Source organism: Drosophila erecta, unplaced genomic scaffold (assembly GCF_003286155.1).
Source record: "Drosophila erecta strain 14021-0224.00,06,07 unplaced genomic scaffold, DereRS2 tig00000000-arrow-pilon, whole genome shotgun sequence".
Classification (NCBI taxonomy): domain Eukaryota; kingdom Metazoa; phylum Arthropoda; class Insecta; order Diptera; family Drosophilidae; genus Drosophila; species Drosophila erecta.
The window spans coordinates 4,551,839-4,575,375 of record NW_020825194.1 but is presented as its reverse complement, the minus strand read 5'-3'; the positions used below and the strand labels follow the sequence as shown (position 1 = coordinate 4,575,375).

The 23,537-nt window shown below is 46.9% G+C and overlaps 1 protein-coding gene across 1 annotated transcript in view; it reads right to left on the bottom strand.

Moving 5' to 3' along the window:
- Positions 1 to 23,537, bottom strand: part of LOC6554381 (limbic system-associated membrane protein) — a 136,497-nt gene that overhangs the window by 23,925 nt on the left and 89,035 nt on the right. The window contains exons 4-7 of the mRNA XM_026983725.1: positions 13,242 to 13,355; positions 6,275 to 6,475; positions 823 to 963; positions 68 to 199 (exon numbers count right to left, since the gene is read on the bottom strand). Of these exons, the coding sequence (XP_026839526.1) occupies positions 68 to 199; positions 823 to 963; positions 6,275 to 6,475; positions 13,242 to 13,355 (588 nt within the window). The remainder of the gene's footprint in view (positions 1 to 67; positions 200 to 822; positions 964 to 6,274; positions 6,476 to 13,241; positions 13,356 to 23,537) is intronic.

The window sequence follows — 23,537 nt, the reverse complement described above, 5'->3', positions numbered from 1 at the left end:
GATATTGTTATTGATATTGTTGCGGTTTTTTTCAGTGTTTAAATATGGATGTGGGTGGCATACTTACACAGGACATGGAGCACGACCTGGCTGGAAGCGGGCTGGCCCACGCGATTGTTGGCAGTGCATATGTAGACGCCGCCCTTGTGCCGATCCACATTCTCGATGGAGAGGACGTGCGAGTGGAGCTTCTCCTCGCCTGCAAGGGAGAACCATGGAAACCGCATGAAAAATGCAATCCAATAAGGTCGTCGCCACACGGACGGACGCACAAAGTTCGCTTGTCCAGTTGTCCGCTTGTCCGTTTGTCCGTTAGTCCAGCTGTCCGTGTGTCCGTATGTCCGCGAGTCCGGTAGTCCAAGTGTCCGCAGCCCAAGAAATGACAGAGCCAATTACGGAGAATCAACGTGCGGCCAAGTGACAGTGATGTCCGGCCGCAGTCCTCCTTTACCGCGGACAGGCTCTGTTGTCCACCAAACAACGAAGAAACCACCAACGGAGCCGCTTTCACACACTTCAATTTTGCCGGCGGAGTGAGCAGTATATTTAATAATAAAGGACGAGCAAAGCGGTCGCCGAAAGCGAAGCAGAAAATATAATTTCTTTGACTTTGCATTCTTATGGAAATTGTTTAAAGTTTCTTTTACGACCGCATTCATTTACGTTTTCGCCATCGCCTCGTCCTTTGTTGCTCTTTACGATTTTAATTTGCGTGGCCTCTGGTTGGTTTTGTACTCGGTTGCTGGGCTGTTTGGTGGGTATCCTTTTTATTGGGGCATGGGCATACGGCACACTCGTCCTGGCACTTATGCGCAATCTTACCGTTGGGCAAAATATTATTCTTGCGGCTCCAAGTCACATTCGGCATTGGATTACCCGTGGCCGAGCACTCGATGCGCACCGACGAGCCCTTCTTGACTTGCAAATGTCCGCCGGTGCTAATGTGATGAATCCTCGGCGGCACTGTAGGGCAAAGAAATGGAACAAAAAAGTCAGAAAAAACAGCACAGTGAGCGAGTAGAAAAACACATTAGAAATGGCCAGTGGTCTCAGTGTCCCCGCTGTCCACCCAAAAATGTGTATGCAAAGTGGGGCTGGGCAAGGACATCACACAATTTGAATAAATAAATGCGCCCCGAATGCAAATTGAATGAGAGGAAACGGCATTTACGCGTCTCCAACTTTGGACAGCGACTGGGTAGTACCCTCTTTTTTTTGTTTTTTGTTTTTTTCATTCCACTGGGGCATAGTTTGATTTAATTCGGGACCGGCGTTTATTTATATTTGTGGCCGCATTATTTTGCAGCTGTTAAAAATTATGTCTGCTGTGCGGCGACTAAATCAAGGATAACGGCAGCTGCCGCCTTCGATGGCTTCATTCTATTTTATGGACATTTCTCAGGCATTGCTGTATTTCGTCCTTTTTTGTTTTTGGGTCTACCAAATGGCCAGCAGTTCGTTTGTTTTTTTTCGTTCACTTTGTTTTTACTTTACTTTACTTTACTTTAGTCTTGTTGTTTTTTCCACACTAGTTTGCCTTGTTATGTTGAAGCTCTCGGGGATTTCGTTCATTCGGCTAGGCCGATACTGGGTTGTCCCCAGAAAATTGCACATTTAAGTGCGAGCATCAACAGCTCAATAAACCAAAAGGCGCACAGAGACACTTCAAACATGAGCATACATATAGATGTGCATTGGACTCCGCATACATATCAAATTAGAGTCCATCCACAGCACCCAGGGGCGCCAACGAAGGGGAGTTGGGCTGGACAGCCCTGCATCACTGATTGGGACCCAATCAAATTATCACTGACTACGCCAGTGGACACACAAACATGTGTTATTGATGCAATTCTTTCAAAGTACCACATACGATGTGCAATATATCAAATAATATATTCTATTTCTCTGGCCAAAACAAATAAGCCCAGCAAGGATAGCAGCGCGCTCGCTCTCCAGGATATTTGCATTCGAAAGAAAATTACAATTGATCACTGAGGGGGCACAAATAGCTCATGGCTCACAGCTACACTGGGAAAAATGAGCACCCCTTACATAGAATATTTTCTATTGGGATTTAAGCGCTTAGGAATTCAAAGATTCAAAGCTGTTTTGTAGAGGTGTCCCAAAGTATATTGCAAAATCCTTTTTAATTGGGCTTACTGTAACTTTTTTGGGCTTACTACACTTTTCGCAGTGTAGCTCGTGTGCGGAGTGCTCCGTCCTCCTGCAGCCACAAAATATGCATTAGACTATAATAAATCATGAGCCTGGCAAAAGGCGCAGCGGGAATAAGGACTCGGATAACTCGCAATGAAGTTGCAGGCGGGCGAGGAAGTGCCCCACCCATTTACGTGTGTATTTGGTACATTCTCAATATTCTCACGCTTTGTACACTCGCATATTGAATTCAATAAATATGTCTCCCCGTTTACAAAGGGCGCCTCGGATGGGGGGAGCAAAGCTCTTTTAATACCCGGACCGATACCCGGACTGAAATTGATTTTGGCTCTGCGAATGTGCGGCTTGTAATACGTGGATTGCGGCATGTAATGTCATGCAGATGACGACTACTTAATGGGTCTCAATCTTGCAGACTGTCAGCGGCGATGGTTTTGCGCTGGTTTTGTGGCCGGCTGGTAAAAATTTTAATAAGCAGCTCTTTCAAAGCAGCCGCCGCACTGGCCGCAATGGCAGTGGGAGCAGGGGGAGCAGGGGCAGCAGGAGGAGCTGGAGGATCGGGAGGAGTGGGAGCAGCAATGCGGTGGTTGCGGCCAGTTTTGACAGAGTTTGTTTCATATTGATTTCGCAACAGCTACAGCTACGGCGGATGGTGGTGGTGGCTCAACTTTGGGTCCTGGTTTTGTGGCATGCAAAGTTGCTCATCCAACCACTCATTCCTCCACCCACTTGGCCAGCCAGCCAGCCAGCCAGCCAGTCAGCCATCCATCCCAGCACACACTCACAGCCAGGCTTAAACTTTAAGTGCGCCGGTTTTGTGGGCGGCAAAACTTCGGAGCATGTCTGTTAAGTAATTTAAATCCATATTCTGTTGCATCCGATAAAGTTTAGTGCTAAAACTTAAGCGGCTGCAATCCGGGCATTTAATTGGGGGCTCCCGTTGCTCTAGATGCAGTGTCCTGTTGGTAATTTGTCTCGAGTAACCAAGGAACTTGTGCGTGTGTGTGTGCGTGTGTGTGTGTGCGTGTGTGTGTGTGTTTGTGTGCGTGCATTTGTTTACCGTCCTTGTGGCATATAATTATATGCCTTTGCCAGCATCTTTTGTTAGTGTACAAACATTGTTGTGCCGCCCATTGTACGGGGATCTATTGTCGGCCAGCTGGCCATAATTAAATGCGTCCCCCCCTAACTCCTTACACCCCCTTAATCCACTCCCCCCGCATCGGTATCCGCATCCTTTCTCTGCACCTGTCTCCGCCTGATGTGGCCACATCCGTCTCCCTGTCCGTGTCCGTATCCGTGTCCGAGAGCAGTTGTTTTGGCATATTGTGCATATAAATCACATTAGGCAGCTGAGCTCCATTTTCTATTCAAGGCCGCACACACACAAACACGCTTGTGCAATAATTATGGTTTCCGGTTCAATGATTTCATTGTTATCGATACCATAAGTGGAAAGCTTGACTTGGACTTTTGCGGTCCACAAAGACCCAGTAATTACACAGCTAATTGCCAGCTGTTGTGGCATTTAAACTAGTCGTAATCCGATGTTGCCCGTTGCCCGTTGGCCGTTGGCCAGCCCGTTTTTAAAGTCACGCGCGAAATGCATTTAAAAATCACACCGATTCGGCCGTGATAAAAATGTGTAAATTGCTGCCATGGCCGACCGCACAGCCACCGCATAACATAATGTTCTGCGGTTGGATTTGGTCCAGCCATCCATTTAACCCGCCGATCTGACCATAACCAAACCCAAAACCAAAAGACCAAAACCGAAACCGAAACCATAACCGAAACCGTACCGAACCGAACCGGCGACAGCCTGCCACCAGCTAATGGATGGATTGTGGATGGGCCATGTCGAGGCCTAATTGGTTTTATTAAACGTCACATGAATAATGCCCGCTGCAGCTGCAGTCCTGTTAAAATGCTTTCAAGTCCTTGACACAGTTGCCACAGTGGTTCCTGTCCAAAGGGGCAGTGGCAGTGGATCTCCGCCCCATTTGTTGACTGCTGGCCAACAGAGATAGCAACCTTGGCGGACTCATCAAATATTGAAGCCACCAGGTTGGTTAGATACAGCTCTAGGTGAGAGTGCCAGATGTTTTCTGCGGGGAGCGGAGTGCAATTATTGCGAGGTCACCCAGAAATTAATGCCCGTGCCATATTAAAAGATTTGTCAACGGGCAAACTTTTGGGCCATTGTTTTTGGCCCCTTTTGCTGGAGGGTGTGCTCGACCAAGAGGTCCCCAGAACCACCCAGAAGTCCCCAGAAATCCCAGCTATACCGGCTATTCCGGCTATCCGGTGCTGGTCCATTTTTTGGCCATCGCCGGGCTAATGTCTTTGTAAGTGCCACGACGGCCACGGCGGCGAAAACTTTGGCAGCGGCGAACATTATTTTTTCATCTTTAGTGTGAGCCAAACTGAAAGTAATTTACGCTCGTAAAAACTGCCAAGCCGAGATGCCAAAGAGTGGCAAACTTTATGAAATTTATATACGAACACGCTGGGCCGCCTGGTGGGTATTTGGGATTCTGAATCTGGAGAATCCAGACATTGCCGGGCTCGACGGATCCGATTTGGGGAGGGTGTCCATGTCCATTGCGGGCCGTGTCTGCTGCTGAGCCTATAAAAACTTCGGCAGCGCATTATTTTGCCTGTTTTCTCCTTTGACAATAATGGAGATTGGTCGATGGGGGCAGAAACAGAATGGTGGCGAATGGCTGGTAGCGAAAACGGGGCGAGAAATTTACGTGCGCCTGCGAAAGTTCAATAAACGAAATATTTCTGGCCATGATCATTATTTGGCAAACGGAGCGCATAATAAACACATAAAATAAACAAAACTTTTCAATAATCGACTTTTTTTCCTACTCCCCCCCGCCCTCTCGCACTTTGCCGTTTTTCCGTTTAATGTTTGCCTGCGGCGCTGGCCGAAACAAAAAAAAAAAAAGGAAATCGAGGACCACAAGGAGCAGGACCAAGTTTCAATGACAAATGAAAAAAGTTGTCGCCGCTAAAATAAATACGCATTTTTATAGGCCTTTGTTCAGTGCGAGTAATGCCTTCGCAGAAATCCATACATGCGCGCATTTTAAAGCGCCTTAAAGTCGGCAATAAAACTATTTTTCCAACGTTCAAGCTCGGCGGCAGATAGAGATGGAGCTAGGGCCAAAGCGAGACAGCGACACTTCGGAGATTTGGGGAATTGTATCGCAATTTGCATGCACCGCACACACACATACAGCGTTTTCGTGGAGCAGTTAAAAGGCAAGTGTTGGCCAACACACAGACAATCGTATGCAAATAAAGGGCAGCGTTGTAATTGGGGGAAATATATGTAAATTATTCATCATTGCTGATTAGAAGCCCCGTCGAAGACGCATGCCGAAGGAGAGGAAGGAGGAAAAGGCAAGGAAAAGGATAGCCAGGATAGCAGGATAGCAGGATAGCCAGGATAGCCAGGAAACCCAGGACACCCAGGATACCAAGGAGCCAGAGACAAAGCTAAGTCGCACGCTTGTTAGCCACATCGGGCTCGGTCCCCGGCAGGAAGTAGTTGAGCAGGACCCGGAGCCAAAGGAGCAGCAATTTGCATCCGTTCGCTTTCGCTCTGCCTCTCCGTCTCTGTATCTGTATCTGTGTGTCTGAATTCCAGGCAGCCAGTGCTCCGGAGGGATGAGCAGCGATGCCGGGGCAAATGGCAGATTAGTTTTGATTTTTTCAAACGCCCAAATTTCCACTCTCTATTGAATCTCTTGGCCGTAAAGCCGCCAAATTGCAGCCGAACCTACTTTGCATATTTGAGTGGCCCGGACGCATAAAGCACTAAGCACTAGGCACTAAGGATGTAAGGATATGTTAATTTGACCAGCACACAACAGTGTAGACTCCCACGGCCTCTCAAAATGATGGAGCCTAACAATGGGGCCCCAGTGATTTGAGCCCGGCCGCATAAATTTCGCCCATAAAATTCCCATGGAACGTCAATCCGGATTGGGGGTGATTGGGATTGGAGAACTTTGCATAACAATGCAAGCGCCGAAAGTGGCGAAAAGTCGTTGGCAAATTTGTGAGCCGGCCTACTTACCGAGTATCTCGACCGTGTGGGTGATTTCACGTGGATCCATAGTGGCAATCTGGCAGATATAATCACCGGCATCCGTGGGCAGGGCGTCGCGTATCTGCAGATTGAATCCGTTGACCAAGCGCACTCGGGGATCGGGCGTCACTTTCACGGATCCGGCGGTTAATATGGCGATTCCGCGCTTCCAGGCCACAACGTACGTGTCTGCAACAAGAGCAATGAGAGCGTATTGAATTTGAGAATCACTGCTGGAATTATGGCATTATAATTGATAAATTATGTTCGAGAGTTATTGAAACGAATGGCGGATTCGAGTGCTGTGCTTGCATTGCAGTGGCAGCGCAAATTGAAAAGTCAAAATTCAAATGACTCAATTACGGGCCGCTTCAAAGGATCTAAAAAGGCTAGAAATTCAATTTGGCATGGACTCGCAAACACACACACATACACTCAACTACACATATACTCTCGCACACACATACACTGGCAGCCAGAGGCAGATCCAGAGTGGAATATAAACCGCAGACAGGCGGCATGAACAACACTGGATGAGAGTCAGACAGGCACTCAGTAACACCCACTTGATATCCGCTAATGTGCGGCATTTGCAATCATATGCCAGAATGAGAGGCAGTCAGACACTCGGATGCTTTCAACAGCAGTAGCTGCGGCAGGAGCTGCGGAAGGAGGCAGGGAGGAGCAGGACCTGGCTGCCATGATGCCAGGATGCCAGCGGAAGGATGCCAGCCAGCCAGCCAGGGTGGACCTTTAGCTTCGGGCTTATTTATCTCATTAAATGCAACCGTTCACATAAATATTAATAAATCGAAATACTACTCAATACTGTTAAGCAAAGCCATCTAGAACAGGAGTTCAATAAATAACTTGCACTTAGCAAAATCCTTTTCTAACCTTAATAACCATATTTTTCACTATAACGTTCATATACATCATTTTCCATAATCGCTTAGAAAATGGCATCTAGTCACAAACTTGGTCCACCTTAGCGCACTAATACACTCATAGGCACGCTCAAACACTCATACACGTACGACAGTCCAATGGCAATGGCGCATTCATCGAACTCATTAATTGTGATTCCTTTTTCAATTTATGTGAGTTGCTCGATGTAAATTTCCGAGCGCGTGCAAAGCATAGATGATCGGCAAAGGGGGAAGGATATGGCAAGGATATTGGGCTGCGGAGCTGGGGCAGCTGAACTGAAGTATTGAAATGTGTATTGAAGCTACCGGATTTGCTACTAATGATGTATGACTTCCGTGTTTCGGCGCCGATGAGCGGCGTTCATTAAAAATTAAAACAATTTTGCCCGCCATCGACGAAGAAGTGAGCTCTTCTGCAGCCAAAAAGATCCGGGGCACGGGAAAATGACTAACAGCTGCGGGCAAAATTGTGGCACTTACGGCAGAAGTCAAAGGAATTTTGCCACTGCTTAAGGGATTAGAGATATTTGTGTAGGTGAGCTACACTTACAAATTATTTTTATTTACAATTTATTTATTCCGCAATAAATTGTAATAAATTATATAAAATTAAAATACCCTAATCAAGCTATCTTTTTATTCAAATATTTTGGGAGAGCTTCGTAAATTAAAAGCATGTCCGACTATATGCACTTTGTAAACCACTTACCCCCAGCACAAGGCATTAGCATATTTGAGCATAATCTTTTAATAATATTGTGAACGCAGCTGTAGGCAGGCGAATCCTTTCTTCCACAAATTGATTTCACCTCGTACGCACACAAACACAAACACAAACACACGCCCATGGATGTGAGTGAGTGAGTGAGTGAGTGCAGCAGGACCTCGGTAGCAAGTTGGCTGGGCCGTAATAAATGCTTATGAAGTCATTTACATGCGCATTCAAAAAGCGTATTTATTTGCAATGAGTTCAACAACATCAACAAGCCAAGGCACACGGTCTCCGCTCCATGGAAAGCTGAAAGGAGGTGCAGGCAGTGCGGCGCAGTGCACTGCAAAAACAAATAAATAAACGAGCACCACCTGCTGTCGTTAGCGTGCTCTAAAAGGAGTCGAAGGTGGAGTTGTGGTTGCGCCAGGTGGCAGGTGGCAGGGGGATGGGTCGGGATCGGGTTGTGTAGATGGTGTCCCTGCCGCAGAGAGCGGAAAGTATAATTCTTTAGGCTTCCCGGCTGGCGACGGCGATGGCGAGGTGCTAGGGCATTGGGTTGTGGGCCTGGAACCTCAAGCTGAATGCATAGATTCTGCTTAGGAATGGGGCGGCATGGGTGTAGTGCAACATGTACGTGCTGGAAAGTGCAGTCATATCATATTAGCCGCCTGATTGAGTTATGAATGAAGCAACGTCAGTTGTAGTTGCTGCCTTGCCAAGTCGATTTTTGAGCAGGAACATGCAAATTGGGCGAAGCCTTCGCATTACAACCCAAGTCGGGCTGTCAATTATTTCGATTCCCGGGAGGAATTGCCAGCCACACAATTGGTTAATTTCAACGAGGTCGGACTAATTGGCTGGGTTTGTTCCAGAGCTGTCAGCAGATTTCAATTGAACGTTCTCAAAATGTTTCATTTTCGTAAATACGTAAATAGATCAGAAAACTGCATTGTGCATGCCAATTACTGGCATTTTTCTAAGGCTCTCTGTCTTTGCCTTCAACTCACCTAAAGAGTGAGTGGTGTTGCAGGTAGTAAATTGTTTACACAAGGATCGAGGACAAAACTAATAGCGTTAAAAGTTGGAACGTATATTTTTAGAGGCCTTCCTGGCATGTTGCTGTATAAATGAATTTGGCAGCTCTGGCTTGTGGGGTGGCAAAAATAATTATTCTGCAGACTCTGGCTAAGATTGTGCAGGACTCAGGTTCCTAGTCCTAGTCCGTTGCAAGGGCACTCATAAATCAGGAGCCTCGTTCGTGTGCGCTGTGCGCTGTGCACTGCTGCCTGGCTGCAACTAAATAAATTGTTAACCAAAATAACAACAATCTAACGAAAACAAGCAAAACACGAAACGCCTCAATTTCCGGTTTAAGTGTTCTAAACTAAATAGAAAGGCACACAGAAATGGAAGGGGGCAGTTGTGGGCGGCATTACGGCAACAATACATGCAAGCAATTGCGCCGTTAAGCGAGCGGCAGGTCCTGGATTCAGGACACAGGACTCAGGATTCAGGATCAGGCAGCAGGCAGCAGCAAAGGAACAGTAGCAGGAGCCGAAGCTAGAGCAAGCGGATGAGGATGAACGAGTTGGATGGCGTGGGGCGGAAACTCGGTAAAAGCATTTCGGTTTTTGTATGTCCTGCTCATCCCCACTGGGCTCACATAAACATGGCCTGCTCCTCCTGGACAAATGGCCGACCACACACGTCCTGCTGCAGAGCGGCTGGTTCATTGTTTACAGCCGAAAGCCAACTTTTAGTTTTCCACACTTCACCCAGTGACAGAGATACTACACACATCCGTAGGCACAGCTATAGAGCTATAGAGCTATAAGCACATAAACACTGGCACAGCACATCCAAACATACACGACCAATTCAAATATGGCCAATGCTCGCATTGTTGCAGCAGCGCCTTTTGTCTGTTTGCTCTGGGCATACTGTGCGTATGCGCAATATGCCAGCCATCGTCCGCCTTGAGCTCGATTTTCTCACAGTGTGTGTGTGGAAGAGCAGCGGGAAAAGCGGTAAAAGCGGGAAAAGCAGGGACTGAACGGACCAAAGGCCGACCAACGGACATGTTGTTTGTCTGAGCGCAATTTATTGCATGTCGGAAAGGCCAATATTATAAGATGATGACCCCCGAAGATAAACGATGTTGCGGCTTAGCCGCCGCAGGCAAACTAGAGCGAATGGGGCAGACTTATCTGCAACTTCTTGCGAAACTTTGTGCCAGTATGTTTGCCCCAAGTGTGTGCCAGTGTGTGAGTGTGAGTGTGAGTGTGTTAAGTGTGGTGTCCGTGTGCGTGTGCACGGAAAAAGCGAAATTAGAACTGTAAATGGCATTAATATTGAAACTTTGTTGCCTGCACAGCCATATATACATATGTACACACCGTACACTGTACAACATACAACATGCCAAGTCGAGTGGTCCGTTCTGCTGTTTGCACAACTTCAACTTTTGCGGTACGATTCCATTTCCGTTTTGCTGGGGTAATAGTTTCGAGCGCCGACGCTCCATCAAAGCGTAATGAGCGTTTGTATGGCCGCAATGACGGGGTTTTTGTGTTTTGAATTTTATTGCATTCGAGTTTACAGTCACAGTCCGTTACAGCCAGTTGCCAGTTACCAGTTACCAGTTACCAGTTGGCATTCGCCAGTTAGCCATGTGGCCAGTTGTTAAATGTTTTTGCCCTATGTTTGCTTAGTCCTTGTTGCTGTTTTTAAGCGAAACCGCAATGAAAAATTCACACGACACTGGCTTTGCATGGCGACAAACTCAACTGAGCAGCGGATAAAATGGCCAGAGCAATTAATTAGCCGATTTGGTAAAGCCCAAAAATGGCAAACAGTAGAGCTATGGCTTCTTGATGCCGCGTTTGACATTTGAGAATTAAATCGGATTTACCATCTCTGGCAGATTGTGCATTGCATGTTTGGAAAGTTTTTTGGCAATTTTGCTAGTTTACAAGAATAAATTATATAATAATATTTACTTGTCTCAAAAGGCACGGGATTAACATGCAAATTTGGCCAAACAAGCTGCCGCAAAAGAACAGCCAGCCACCTGTATTTGTTTGCTTTCTTTGGCTGGATAATAAAACATCCTGCTGGCCAGGATATTTGGGTGACCGAAAGAGATACTCGTACTGCACACAGGCCTAAGCTTTCCGTCTATAATTACGCTTTGACAGTGTGAACTGTCTGCATGAATTGTTTGCCTCTAGTGATCAAAGAGTCTTTGGATTTTCCGAAATTGATATTGTCGAGCTGGCACAAGTACAAGTATTTCCACTCTTTTTCCATGAGTGGTGTGGCAAAAGCAGAAGCACAGCAATAGCAAAAGCAAACACAGCAAAGGAAACAAGCAAGCCAGCAAGCAGACAATGAAATAAACAGACTTTGCGTGCCAGACATTGGAGAACAAATAAAAATTCAAATGAAATGATAATGATGAAATGTTTCACTGTTTACTCGCACTCAGACACGACTATCCTCCATTCCCTGGGAATGGGAAAAAGAAAAGGGAAAGGGAACGGCGTAGGGCGAATGGCCCACTCGAGCTGAAGGATTACTCCTTCGGGGTGCAAGGATCCGTAATAAGTGTTTAAAGGCATTTTCATATTATATGGATATGCTCACACGCGCCCTTTGTCTCTGTTTGAGTGCCTCTGTGTGTGTGTGTGTGAATGTGATTTTCGTTCTCTCGAATTTTACGACTTCGCATCGCATCGCATAAAATGAAATGAAAATGCGCATAAATTGTACAAAGTGCTGGTGAGTGAGAGTATCGGCGGTTTAGTGCGGTTTTAAAAATTCTATCAATTATTTTTTTACACTTTACGTTCGCGGCCGTAAAAAGGGATGTGTTCCGGTTCACCTGCACCCGCAATCAGGCTAAATCGCCCGAGTATCCGGCAATCATATTTCAGAGAACTCGGCCCCATAAAGTATGCTATATTAAAAGCACGAAATCGCGCGGCGACTGCGCTTTTAATTATTCCGTTTAAGGGCGCAAGTAAGCCGCGAGCTGAGCAATGAAATTGCTGTAATGAAATTGTCGTATGGGCACTTTATTAGCATAATGCCGCATTAGCCAAGGGGACAAAACCGGGGGGAAAACTGCAGAGTAAACCAAACGCCCAGGCAATTTATATTTCCCCTCTAACCCCGCGTGTCCTTTCCGTTTATATATTTACTTTCTTGTGCTTTATTCTGGTATTTTCTATTCTCAGCCATGCTTTTTTATTATTAGTACCCAAATGCCCGCAGCTATAATTTTGTTGCAGAAATTGTCTGTGTATCGCATCGCCTGCGTTGCTCCATCTTCGTCCTCATCCTGGCATGTCCTTGCCAGCTAGCGTCCTGGTCGAAGTTGCAGAGTTCGTTCTTGTCGGAGGCAATCAAGTGCAAGAGAAACGCAAATGAAATTCTTTGTTCCGTATTCGTTTTCTTATAAACGGATACCACCCACCGCAGACGTCTCAAGCCCAGTGCATCTACATCCTACACGTCCTGTACACTTGGCAAATGGCGCACCTCTCCTCATGCACTTAACATTTCGAAATTGCAACAAGAAATCACATTTTAAATAATGCTTTGAAATATTAAAGCCTCTACTTTAAGCTGATACTGATAAGCAATAAGCAAGACTGCAATGGACTTGATTGCTTTTAGATATTTTCTTAGTGTACGAATAAAATGTATTCCGAGTGCTTGGGTCCGAGTTTTTATGTTGCGTTTTGTCCCGACGAGTGGCACAAGTTTCGACCATCTTGCTCAGCTTTATTTCAGTTCACCCACAGCTTTTTCATTCGAATCGCCTGCTCCTCGCATGCTGTTGCTTATGCTAAATCCCTGTTATGTACAAATAATCTCGCACACACGACCGCATTTAAATTGAAAAACGTACATGGACCGACCACGGCTCAAATGCCAAGACTTGAGTGAAGCGCAAGGAGTGCCAGGAGTGAAGGAAGGAGGAAGGAAGGACGAATGGATGGATGGCTGGAACGCCGTAACCACTACACATGTCTTGGATGGACATCTGGCCGTCCGTTTCGACCGCTGCTCCTGTTTTTCTGCGGTCGGATTGCCGCAGCAGCAGGATGAAATTTAGTCCTGTTGGGGGGGATTAATGCATAGTTGTGGCCATCGCATAATGTCGGCTTAATTATTTGTATGGCAGAGCCTTCGACCGCAGCATTTAAATGCAAACTGCGTGGCTGAATCGGCTCGTGTTGGTATGCCTGATGGGAAATGCTCGGAAAATGCTCGGAAAATGCCTGGAAATGGGTATATTTGTACTCACCCGTGTTGGCCACTTCGCAGGGCAGCACTATTGTCTCGCCGGTGATGAATTTGAATGTCTCCGAACGTGATATGAACATGGGCTCGTTCTTGGTCATCATGCTCTGGGCGGACACTGGAAATGGGAGCGGCGAGGAGAGGAGACACAATTTTAATATGAAATGCCTTTTGGTATTTTCGTACGCAATATAAGTAAATTACTCAAAATATTATTACTCGGCCGGCCCGACACGTGTGTGTGTGTGTGTGTGCACACATGCTCGGTCCTTGGACGATGTCATCTAGATCAACACAACATCTTGTGGATGGTCAGATGTGTGGCTAATTGGTTTAGTGCATTTAAGAATATTTGTCAGATGTCGGAAAGTTCATAAAGTGCATTTTATTATGCCCATCCAATGAAACTTGTCAAATTTACACACACCAGACGTTTCCAAGGATGGGCGAATAATTTAATGCACTTGCTGTTGATTTGCTAATCAATTTTATATGTCAATCTTGGGGCTTTGGCTGTGTGCGCGTGGTGGTTAAGTTTTTGTATCTGCAGCATGTCTGTGCGAGTGTAAAGTGTTAAAATGCACTTAAATATTAAAGCCCGCTTTCTGTGCCTAAGCCTCAAGTGAGCCCCGAATTAATTCAATTGCCAACACCCACCGGCACGCACAGATACAGATACAGATGCAGTTGCAGATGCAGTTGCATGGTGCATTTGCGTATTAGGTAATTCGTGTCTTGCATAATTTATTCAGGCCCACGGTGACCGCATCAAAGGACCTGCTGCATGCCTGGGCATTAGGGTATTTATTTGGTTTTGTAATTAAACAATGATTATTGCATAAATAGCCAGGCATTGCGGCCAGCCCCAATTAAACTCAATTAAATGCCGCACATACACATGCGCATATAAATTATACTTACAACTTTTCGGATCACAGTGGAACAGTGGGGAGTGGAGGAAATGGCCCCAAAAAGCGGATACGCTCATATCCGGTTACAAGGTAATCGATTACTTTTAGTGTGACGGGACAGAATGCGGATACAGATACGACCATGCTGGCCGCACTTCCGAGTCGCACGCAAAAGCGGAGTGCCATCAAGGATTGGTCGAGTGTCGGGAAAATCGGGAGTGAAAAGTGGCGGGAAAAAAGCAACAAGGAAAACTGTGCGTCAGCTACAAAGCGTCGCCGACGAGGAAAACGACGATGGCAAAAGGCGATGGCAAACAATTTAATACGTTTAAGCGAATGTGTCAACAGGGCAAGCTGCCTTGAGCCTTAGGGCTCTGAGCGATGAACAATGAATGCGGGGATGGAGGTCCTGCGGCGGGTCCTGCGAATGCGGATGTGGATGCGGATGCGAAGGACCGAAGAGCGAAGAGCGTAGACCAAGCCAAGCACTTTTGACACCATGACAAGACCTGACGTGGCCAGCCAAGGTCCTGGAATTGAATTGATTCGATTACGCTGCGGGCACAATAATGAAGTGTCAAATGTTGTATTTATCTGCTGCGGAATCATTCGGCCAGGCCAGGACTCTGGGCAGGACTCTGACTTTGACTTTGGCAAAAAGTAGGTAAGCAAAGCCAAAAGTCAGCAGCACGCACTTGCGAAAAAGTGGAGCCTGTCAGGCGACAGGACTTGGCAGGACCCTCGATGCCATGTTGCTGGCATTTTATTTGATTCCTCTGCTGCTTTTTCTGCCCCACTCGGATTTCTTGTTGCTGCTTTTTTTTGTTTTTTTTTGACCTGCCTATTTGTGTGTTGTTTTCTCGATTTTTTTCCTTGTGCCGTTCTGGCCTGGTAAATATAATTTCTTTTGTAGCCGGACTAGTCAGTTGTCTCGTTGCTTGTGACAATATTTTCGCAAGCCGGATAAAGGCGTTGGCAGCACGTGCCTGTGCTCCTGTCAATCGAGTCCTTGATGCGGATAATAACGAAATAATGTCGGAGGAGGCAAGTGGCTCCTCCTGCTGCGTGGAACTCGAAGCAAGGGTTTCCTGCCCTGCTTGTTGTCTTGGGATTTGGCATTCGAGTGCTAATAAACCAAATGACTTTGTGCCACTTGGGCACTGATCCGCGTCCCCAGTAAATCCAGAGGGTAGTTCGGATGAAAAAGAAAATACAAGTAGATGAAAGAATATTTCGAGCCTCAGTCATTTGCACACTCACACGTGCCGCAGGAATATTTCCAGCATATTTATTTGATTTCAATTTTATCCTCCGCTCCCCAGAGGTGAATGTGCACTCATTGAACCATAGTCGAAGTTCGCTTTGAATTGGGAGTCCTCTATTTGTGTCTGGTCAGCTTGGTCGCCTGTTCGCCTGCTCGCCTGTTTGCCATGTCTGAGTCTACAATTCAATTTCAATTTTCCAATTTTAGTGGCCGTTCTAGGTCGCCCTGGGGCGACCTAGCACCACCCCTCCTCCTGGCCAGGATTTTTGTGTTTTTGCGGTTTGATATTCAAAGTTTTTCCATTAAAGTTATTCGCAGAGAATAAGAAAAGTTTCCTCACATACAGTTGCAAATATTCAATTTGAGCTGAAAATTATCAAACTAGTTTTTATACTTCAACAGGCCACGCCCCCGCCGGAAGCACCCATTTCACCCGCTGACCTTCATCAAAAAAAGCACGAAAATGTTACATTTTCGGTAGCACGCAAAGTGCATAAAATATAGAAAATGGCTGGCTGTTCCTGCTGTTCGCAGTTCCTGCAACATCTGCTGCAACCGTTGTAATTTCGAGGCTCGGGGACGCACCTGCTCTGCTGTCCTGGTGTTCTGCTCTTCTGGTGTTCTGCTCTTCTGGGCCGGAGATGCAAGTGCGACAAATGAAACGGGGCGCCAGCCTGGCGAGGCACTCGAGCAAACTGGGTGAAAGGGGACAAAAGTAGCATGGCCAGAAAGTAAAAACTGGAAATTCATTAAACGCTGCGTGGGGCGTGAAAAACTTTAAGCCAACATTGTAAATCCCAGCGATAGAGCGCTAAAAGAGCAGATCCTAACAGGTGCATTTCATGGCAGTTGGCAAAGGCAAACATGCAATATCTTTTGAGCGGCTACTTATGCGGAGTGGCCTTTATTCCAACCAGCCAGCTAGCTGGCCAGACGTCCGCATAAATCTTGCACATTTCGGCCAGACAAAGTCCACCCATCACAGCTCCATCCCGGCACCATTAGAGCTCCATTCCCAGCACAAAGGGTAGCCAATGCAATCTGACGGGCGAGGCGATAGGAAGCCCAACCGAGTACAACCGAGCCGAGCTGCACTGCACTGAACTGGCAAATTTAGCACAAGGGAATCAAGGATTACCTCAGCAAACACACGGAGTGCCACTGGAATTGATGCACTGCGAGAAATAACAGGAGTAAGCTGTAAGCCAAAGTAAAAGTTCTTAGACAGGCACTTTCCTAGATAACCTATGCTTTGTTAATAATCTCTAATAGCATTATATTGCGAGTGAACTAAATGATATAATGGTTTTTCCCAATCTTCCAATACATATTTTAATTATACATTTTCTTCGCCCTAATCGCATTTTCTTCTCCTGCTTTAACACACAATTTTCGAACAGCTCTTGGGGGTCGTTTGTGAGGTGGAGACCACAAGCCCGAAAAGCATTGCCAAAATTGAGTGAAAACCGAAGTTTGATACTGTTGTTGCAACGTTACGTGCCACTCCGCCGGCCGATGGGCCACGCCCACATCCGCCACATGTTAAAACAATCTAAAAAGTTAGCGGGAAAACAATGTGATTGCAAGTGAAATATTCATGGAGTGCACTTTTGACATGAAACTTGGCCAAGCCGCAAAAGACGGCGAAGTTGAACTGCAGGCGATAAAAGGGGGGCCCAAATGCTTGTTGGCCAGGTTAGTAGAATAGAATAGAGCGGAAAAGAAAAGACCAGAACAGTGAGGCAGTGGAGCACTAATTTCGCAGCCACACTGGCCAAGCGGCAAACTGATAGTAAACTCCACCGCTGAAACCCACAATGAAATACCCACATGCCCCACCACCTTCTATGCACCACCACCATTCCATTTTCGCACACATGTGGGCCATAAAATCTGAAGTTATGTTGAACAATTTTTGGCCAACTGCTGTGGGTAATTTGTTTGCTCGCGTTCCTGTGGTTTAACAACATGTTATCCTGCGCCTGGGCCCACGAAAATCAATGGAACGCTTCTCGACCGCTGAATAAATTGCTGGTGCGCTTCCCTTTTTCCTTGTGTGCTCTTTGGGCATTCAGTATTTATTAAGTCGAGATACAAGCGTATCATTTAAAGGGCAAGCGAAGAGAGATACACGATACAGAGATACACAGATACACAGACACAAGATACACAAATACAGACACTCGTACTTAGACTAATACGCAACAAATGGAGCAGGACGAATGCAATGTGTCACCTTTATGGCGACAGGAAAATGAAATCACGTTGTCCCTCACGTGACAAATGCTCGGGCTATGATAGATGTCCTGCGGAGGGATGGGCGTTGGCTGCCAGGGGTCTAGATCCTTTCCTGGCTCCGGGCACGTTCCAGATGGCCCCAGTGACGACAACACGTAGCGAAATGCGCATTAAATTGTGAAAAATGGAATTTCTGGGCAAATCAAAAGCGTATTACAATGCCCGAAAATAAGTGAGACGCAGCACAGGCGCAAAAACAGGTTGGCAAAAAACAAATCAATGTCAATGCTCTGTGACGTCTGGCAGGACCCTCTGCATTTGACGTAACAACATGCGAGTCGCCACGTGATTGCGGCCCGGAACTTCCTCTCTTTTCGGTTCTGGTTACGAATTTGATTCAGCTTCGGTTTCGGTTTCGAGCACATGTCGCCCATGAATATCTGAAAGCATATTTATTGACTTGTCGACGGCTTCGTCACCTGGCTGCTCCTGCTGCTCCTGTCCCTTGACCTGCCTCATAAGCGCTGTCAGAGCAACTTTCGGGATGCCAAAAGGACAGCCGGCAAGGAGCCAGCGGGGCAGGGACTTCGACACGCCAGTTGAGTGCCTGCTCGTGCATTAGTCAACCTCCTGGCGCTCCGCTTATGCCTACAAAATTTTCACACTCAATTGCCCGGGCAACCTTTTCGCAGGATCACGCGCCGCAAAGCAGCCACCTCCGCCATCCGCCATCCGCCAGCTACTTAGCGAAAATGTTGCATGCAACACAGCGCGACAAACACACACACACACGCACACACACATTCGCTCTTATCCTTTGGAGCAAGGACGACGAGTTCAGTTTGCCTTTCGCCAGCGGCGCCATTTCGTGGGATCCTTTGTGCGGCGCGGTCCTTGTGTATAAATTGTATTTTTTGATTGTTGTTGCCGCTCTCGGTGACATTTTTATTCACCCATGCTGTGTATGTGTGTGCCTGCATATCAGATTAGCGCATATATCATACGTAATGGTTTCCAAATGACGGCAATGATTTCAATTTCACGATAACCCAGCCAAGGGGTGCCACCTTCAAGTATTAAAGTGGTTCGCCCGGCGGGCAGATTGAGTAATCAAAGTTATTACCGAATTCCTGTCTGCCAACGGTGCGTATGAGTAATGCAGGAAGTGAAATGCTCCTTCCTCCCAGCTCTTCAGACTTTTCTACGCTTTCTGTGTACGTGTGGCACCTCCGGGCTCCTCTGGGCTCCTCTGGGCTCCTCTGGCTGCTTCGTAGCCCAGTGATTGACGATAATTGACTGTCGCCGGCATAGGACATCAATCATGACGTCAAAATGGACAGCAGGCAGCATGTAAATTGCATGCGATAAAAACGAAATTGAATTCGGTAAACAAAATGATAAAAATCAGCTCGACTCTGGCCGATAATTTATGCAGGGACCAGGACTCTGCCACTCCAGCACACCGGCACGCCGGAAGTGCGAACAGTGGGATGTCGCCGAAAAAATGCTGCAAATTCATGCTATTTGTTAGCCGTTTAATGCGCAACGAAATGAATTTGAATATATCATGACTTTCAGACAAGGACACTGCCGCTCTGCTCTCCTCTCCCTGCTTGTGCATATTAAATATTTCTGCGTGTCAAATGAAATTTTTGTAATTTTCCTCGTGGCGTCAAATGAAATTCGCACAATTCGCACTGCCGTGGCATGTTTAACTTCTGCGCAAGCAGTCCACATGGAGTCCCCCCGTTTAATTCACTGCACTCACCGTGCGATGGAATATGTGACATGTAGCACGTGCAGCGGAGAAAGTTTCCGCGCGCCGTGTGCTGCACAGAAAGAGATCGGCTGGCGAAAGAAGAGTGCCAGTGCCAAAGCCAGGGAAAAGGAGCTTTAAACTTGCATTCGGGCGCATTCTTGATGCCCCGTTGTTTGCCGAGGTCTAGGCCAGAATGCAAAATAAATTGCCTTCGAAATCGCTGGGGCAAAAAGTGGGAATTTACCGGACATGTAGCTAACGATTTGCTGCTGCTGCTGCCGCTGCTGCTGCTGCGTACCGGGAAATTCTGCAACGCTTGAAAAATGCGTGTATGCAAATTTCAGCAACCTGCCAGCAGACACACAAAAAAAAAATGTATTACACTTTCTAGTCGATGGCAGGGGTGCAAGTGTGTGTGCAGGTGCAAAAGGCAAGAAAATGGTGGCAAAGGCGAACTGGTGTAGCACGAACTGAGTTCGGGGGTCGTGGCCTAATTTTCGGTTCGTTTTGCAGAAAAAAGATGTGGAAAAAGCGGTGGGGGCAGCTAGCGGGGCAGAGTCAACTTAATTAGGAGGTTTTTCCAGGTTTTCGCAGGTTTTGCCAGCTTTTTCCAGATTTTACCCGGGCTTTTTCAGGCTTTTCATCAGCGCGGTTCTCGCGGTGTGCGAAACGGGTAAATCGTATATATGCCGTATATAATGCGATTCCTGACTGTGCGTCCTGGATGTCTGATCGTCCTTCCTGTTGACTCGCTAACTGGCTTTTTGTTTCATTCGCCCTCTTGTTGCTACACTAGCCGCATTGTTACGTTTTTGTTGGCCGTTGCACGTGTGTTTGTGCAAAATAGAATGCATAAAGTGTGAAAAAGCAGGAGCAACAGCAATGGCGACCACCGCAACAGCAACAAAGATGGAAACAACGCACAAAGAGAAACAAATCGGATTAGGGTAGCGGCATTGTGGGCCAAAATCTATGTGTGCATGTGCATGTGTGCATTGCAGGTGTGTGTGTGTGAGAATGTGCGTTAGTGTGCGTAGAGTGACCTCTGTGGCGAAGTATTGCGCTCACATCCTTCGACAGCTGCTGGCCAATATCAATTGCAGTTTACGGTATGTGTGACTGATTGCATAACTATATGGAAATCGCCGAGATGGCTCTTAAAGCTCCAGCTCTTGAACTGGGCCAACACAAGCTCAATAAGCTCCGAATGCGGGTCCTTTTTCGCACATGCATGCACTCGGAAAAATCTGAATGTTGATGAACTTAAGTTGAGAAAAACCGTTTCTCACCTCATGGACTGATAAGTTCCATAAATCAGAGCAGCATTTTAAAATGGCAATGGCTTAACTACTCCTTAGCCTTAAAACCATTAGGTATAGGCTTTTTTCTCGCCGTGCAGGCGTCAACGCTGACACAAAGGACGATAACTAGCAGAGTGCATGTGTGCGAGTGCCAGGACATGGTGCATTTTTTACGGGCAGCCCAACCATTTAAATTCTTCAACAAAGGCCTGAGCTAGGGCCACATGGAGCAGACAAAGCAGAAATGTTTGAAAAATGCGACAGGGCCAAGTGCAAGAAGGAGAAGTGGGTTAAAGCTGGCAGTGCTGCCGCCGGGAATTTAAGTGGCCACATAACTTAGTCGCCTGGTGACATTAAGCTGAAATTAACCTTGTAATGTCACTCGGACAAAGGCAAGTGCATAGAGAGCGGCATGTATATTATGTGGCTAAATGGGGAATGAAAAACGATGGGCGGTGGGCGGTGGACGGTGGGTGATGGGGCAAAATTAATTACGCACCAATGTCGTAATAGCTGGCAAGCGATACTTAAAGCTGCAGAGAGTGGCTGGCAAACAGGGACGCAAATGAGATGAGCGGGTTAAACGGCAGCGGGTCGGATGGGGAATCAGATGCCAAGTGAGATAAGCAAACAAACAGCCTTGGTGCTAAATTTTAAGTGTTACAAGGACAACAACGCGCGGTGTGTGTGCGTATGTGTTCGCATGCAAACGGAGATGGCAAGGACCTGCGGCTGTTTCCCCACTCTCCGAGTGTGCGAGTGTGCGTGTGTGCGTTTGTGCGTGTGTGTGTGAGAGCCTGCAGCCTGTGTGTGCGCCTGTGTGTGTATAATTGTTTGCCGTTAAGTTTACGGCAACCACAGGCGGTGGCAACAATCGGCGGCATCGCCAGCAATCAGCCAGCTTCCTTCGACTGCTTGATGAGCTCGACCTGTCAATGGTTGCCTTTGACACTAATACCCCAGCATGCACAGCGGTTGTCAGGACGAAAGCCCACTTACACACACACACACACACACACACACGCACAGGCGAGTACACACTGTCAGACATCTCATTATGGCTCTCCGAGCAGTTAAGGAAAACGGCTTTGTGCTCGCACGATAATTTTATTCATTCCATTCCATTCCATTCGGCTAGACCCAAACGGCAAACGGCAATCCAACTACTTCGCCTTTAATTACGCCAACAGCCGAATGCCATAATTAAGTAAGCGGCTTATGATGCACAATTAAACGGTTGCCTTGACAGGAGTTTCATCATCAACAGTATTGGCATTGGGATCGGATTCGGCATCGGCATCGGCATCCGCATCTTTGCCAGATTCAGTTTCCGCCACCGCAGAACCCAATCAAACTTGAAAGGCAAACTTGAAAACACGCATACGCCACGTGGGACGCGCACGGCATTAGCATAAAGGCAGCACAAGCCACTGCCATAAACAACTTACAACTGCCGCTGAATCGCAGACTCACACTGAGGGAAATGGGGCGCACCAGGCCAGTATATATTCCTCTTATATTCTAGTATGGATTAGCAATGCCGATAGCTGTTTCTTCAGTATAGATTGAATCTATAACACAATTCTACCCACTGTGTTGAGCTTCGAATTCTCCTTTCTGATTTTTCCCTAGTCTTTTGTTGCCGTGCACACACCCTGACTTTCTTCGTGTGTGTTTACATGTATAACTCGACCGGATCGCACCTTTCGTCTAACGAAGCCATCAGCCCCAAGCCGGGCACGTTTGATGTAGCGCAAAAAAGGGTCAACATTGTCATGGCCAACTCGGCTGGCACTGATTTTGGCTTCCTGCTCCTGCAGCCCGTCTCCCGCCATCCAAGTGCGGGAATATTTGGGCTTGCGAAATGCCTATGCACGCACCGCTCCAAGTGTGCTGATAAAAATGTCAACACACAATTGATTCTCTCGCACTTTTGCATCGGGATAGGATCGAGCATCGACATCGACTATAGCATCCTGGCATCATGGCATCACGTCTGTTGTTTGATTTTATTGGGCCACATTTTTTGTGCCCCGCTTTTCTCGGCCTAGCAACCGGAGCGCCGCAGCAGTTTTTATTTTCCCGCTTTCCTCTGCAGTTTTCCCTTTTTTTCCCGAGCCGTGACCCCAGCCTCATTCGCTTTTCCCATCGGGGCGTTGTTTAGACGACCCGGGCAATTGTTTACAGTCCTTGGGTTTCATGACGGGTCTCTGGCCGTCGCTTGTTGGGCTCATGGCTCTCCTGGCTACACGCTTTGCATGAAATCACGTCGTCATCAGGGCTGACATTATGTCCCTGGGATTAAAGTATCGGAATGGCAGTTTGAATTTATCGCTCAAGTTGCAAAGTGTGATTTTTATTGATATTGATACTCTCTCGACTTTCCACTTGGCCATAGTTTTCCGAGCAACAAACTTGCGTGAACGGCATGGTTTATCAACTGACTTGCAAACCTCTTTCCATCCAAAATAAGTGTATGCAAATATTGTAATGAGCGCTGGGGAGATGCCTGCAAAGTTTTACTATCTTGCGGCTCAGCAGCACATTTGCATAAGCCTCGAAATAAATATAAGATATATTTTGCATTTAATTATACCAGCTCCTTGCCAGACGGAGTTCTCAGCTTGGCAATAATCAACAAGCGGTGGAGCCGAGCAACCGAGCAACCGAAATAAAAACTAAATTGAATTTCACAGTAAATAAAAGTTTATCCGGCAGATAAAGGTGGTTGCACCTGCAGCGGCAGACTACGTGCATTATTTACTGAAAAACTGGGCAGCCATTTTACTTTGCCCTACTATTTCAGCAACATGGCCAACTCCAACCT